At 36.2% G+C, this 893-nt stretch overlaps 1 protein-coding gene across 1 annotated transcript in view; it reads left to right on the top strand.

Annotated features, from left to right (window-relative positions):
- The window catches only part of LOC118335772 (hemicentin-1-like), a 37,347-nt gene that overhangs the window by 1,580 nt on the left and 34,874 nt on the right, over positions 1–893 (top strand). Inside the window, 2 exon segments of the mRNA XM_035672199.1 lie at positions 15–107; positions 632–746. Of these exon segments, the coding sequence (XP_035528092.1) occupies positions 15–107; positions 632–746 (208 nt within the window).

Genomic DNA, 893 nt, shown 5'->3' with positions numbered 1-893 from the left:
AAATGTCCTTTCAGTGTGATGATGTAGATGCTGGACGAGAGTGGATCATTAAAGGAGTCTGTGTCTACATGGGCGAAGATCCAGATAACCTTCTACAGGAATATGTGGTATGTATATGAATCAGTGCTTACACTCTTCTTCCACTCTTCTCTTATTCTCATTCTTGATCACTTGTGCTGAAATTATTCATCAATTAAAATAATATTCATTATAATTTTCATCATCAATGGCTTACTGTTTCATACAAAAAATCTATACAGTGTTTCTGGTTGATGCTAAATGAACTTAAAGGTAGAATGAACGGTTCTCAAGACTTTTTGTCAAATTCAGCAAATATCTCATGGCCCGCCAGCTGTCTCATCTGTGTATGTGCTGAAAGAGAATCCTGTGTTCATACACAGCCATGGATCTGTAAATGTGCAACAAAGTGGCTCAGACTGCATTAAAAGTGGTTTCTCATGGAACAGATAATGCTTCCATTTTATTAAATGTTTATATTTGCCTTGATTCTAACTTTCACCTTACCTAGATCTATAGTGTCACTGTTTTATGTTTATCATTTTCTTGATGGAGCTTGGTGAATAGTTTTGATTTGGCTAACTTTGGTTTACTTTTTGTCTGTTTTGTACAGAGCCTGGATAACAACACCATCAATGAGGCCATTGAAGACACCACTGTTGGGATCTATGTTGTCAAAGAACATGCTTCAAGTGATGAAGTAGAGGACATTGGACAAGCCAAATTGAGTTTGAGGCCCCTTTACATAGACACATTAATCCACAGATTGTGTGAATGGAGAAATCCCTGTTATGTATATATCCCTTTCCATGGTTAGACAATGAAAATTAACAAATGGAGCATTTAAAAAAAAAAAAAGGCAATTCCCGACACAA

This window comes from Morone saxatilis, unplaced genomic scaffold, assembly GCF_004916995.1.
Source record: "Morone saxatilis isolate NCDOM2014 unplaced genomic scaffold, NCSU_SB_2.0 Contig24, whole genome shotgun sequence".
Taxonomy (NCBI): Eukaryota; Metazoa; Chordata; class Actinopteri; family Moronidae; genus Morone; species Morone saxatilis.
The sequence above is the reverse complement of the archived record's forward strand: the minus strand, read 5'-3'. Positions and strand labels throughout refer to the sequence as shown.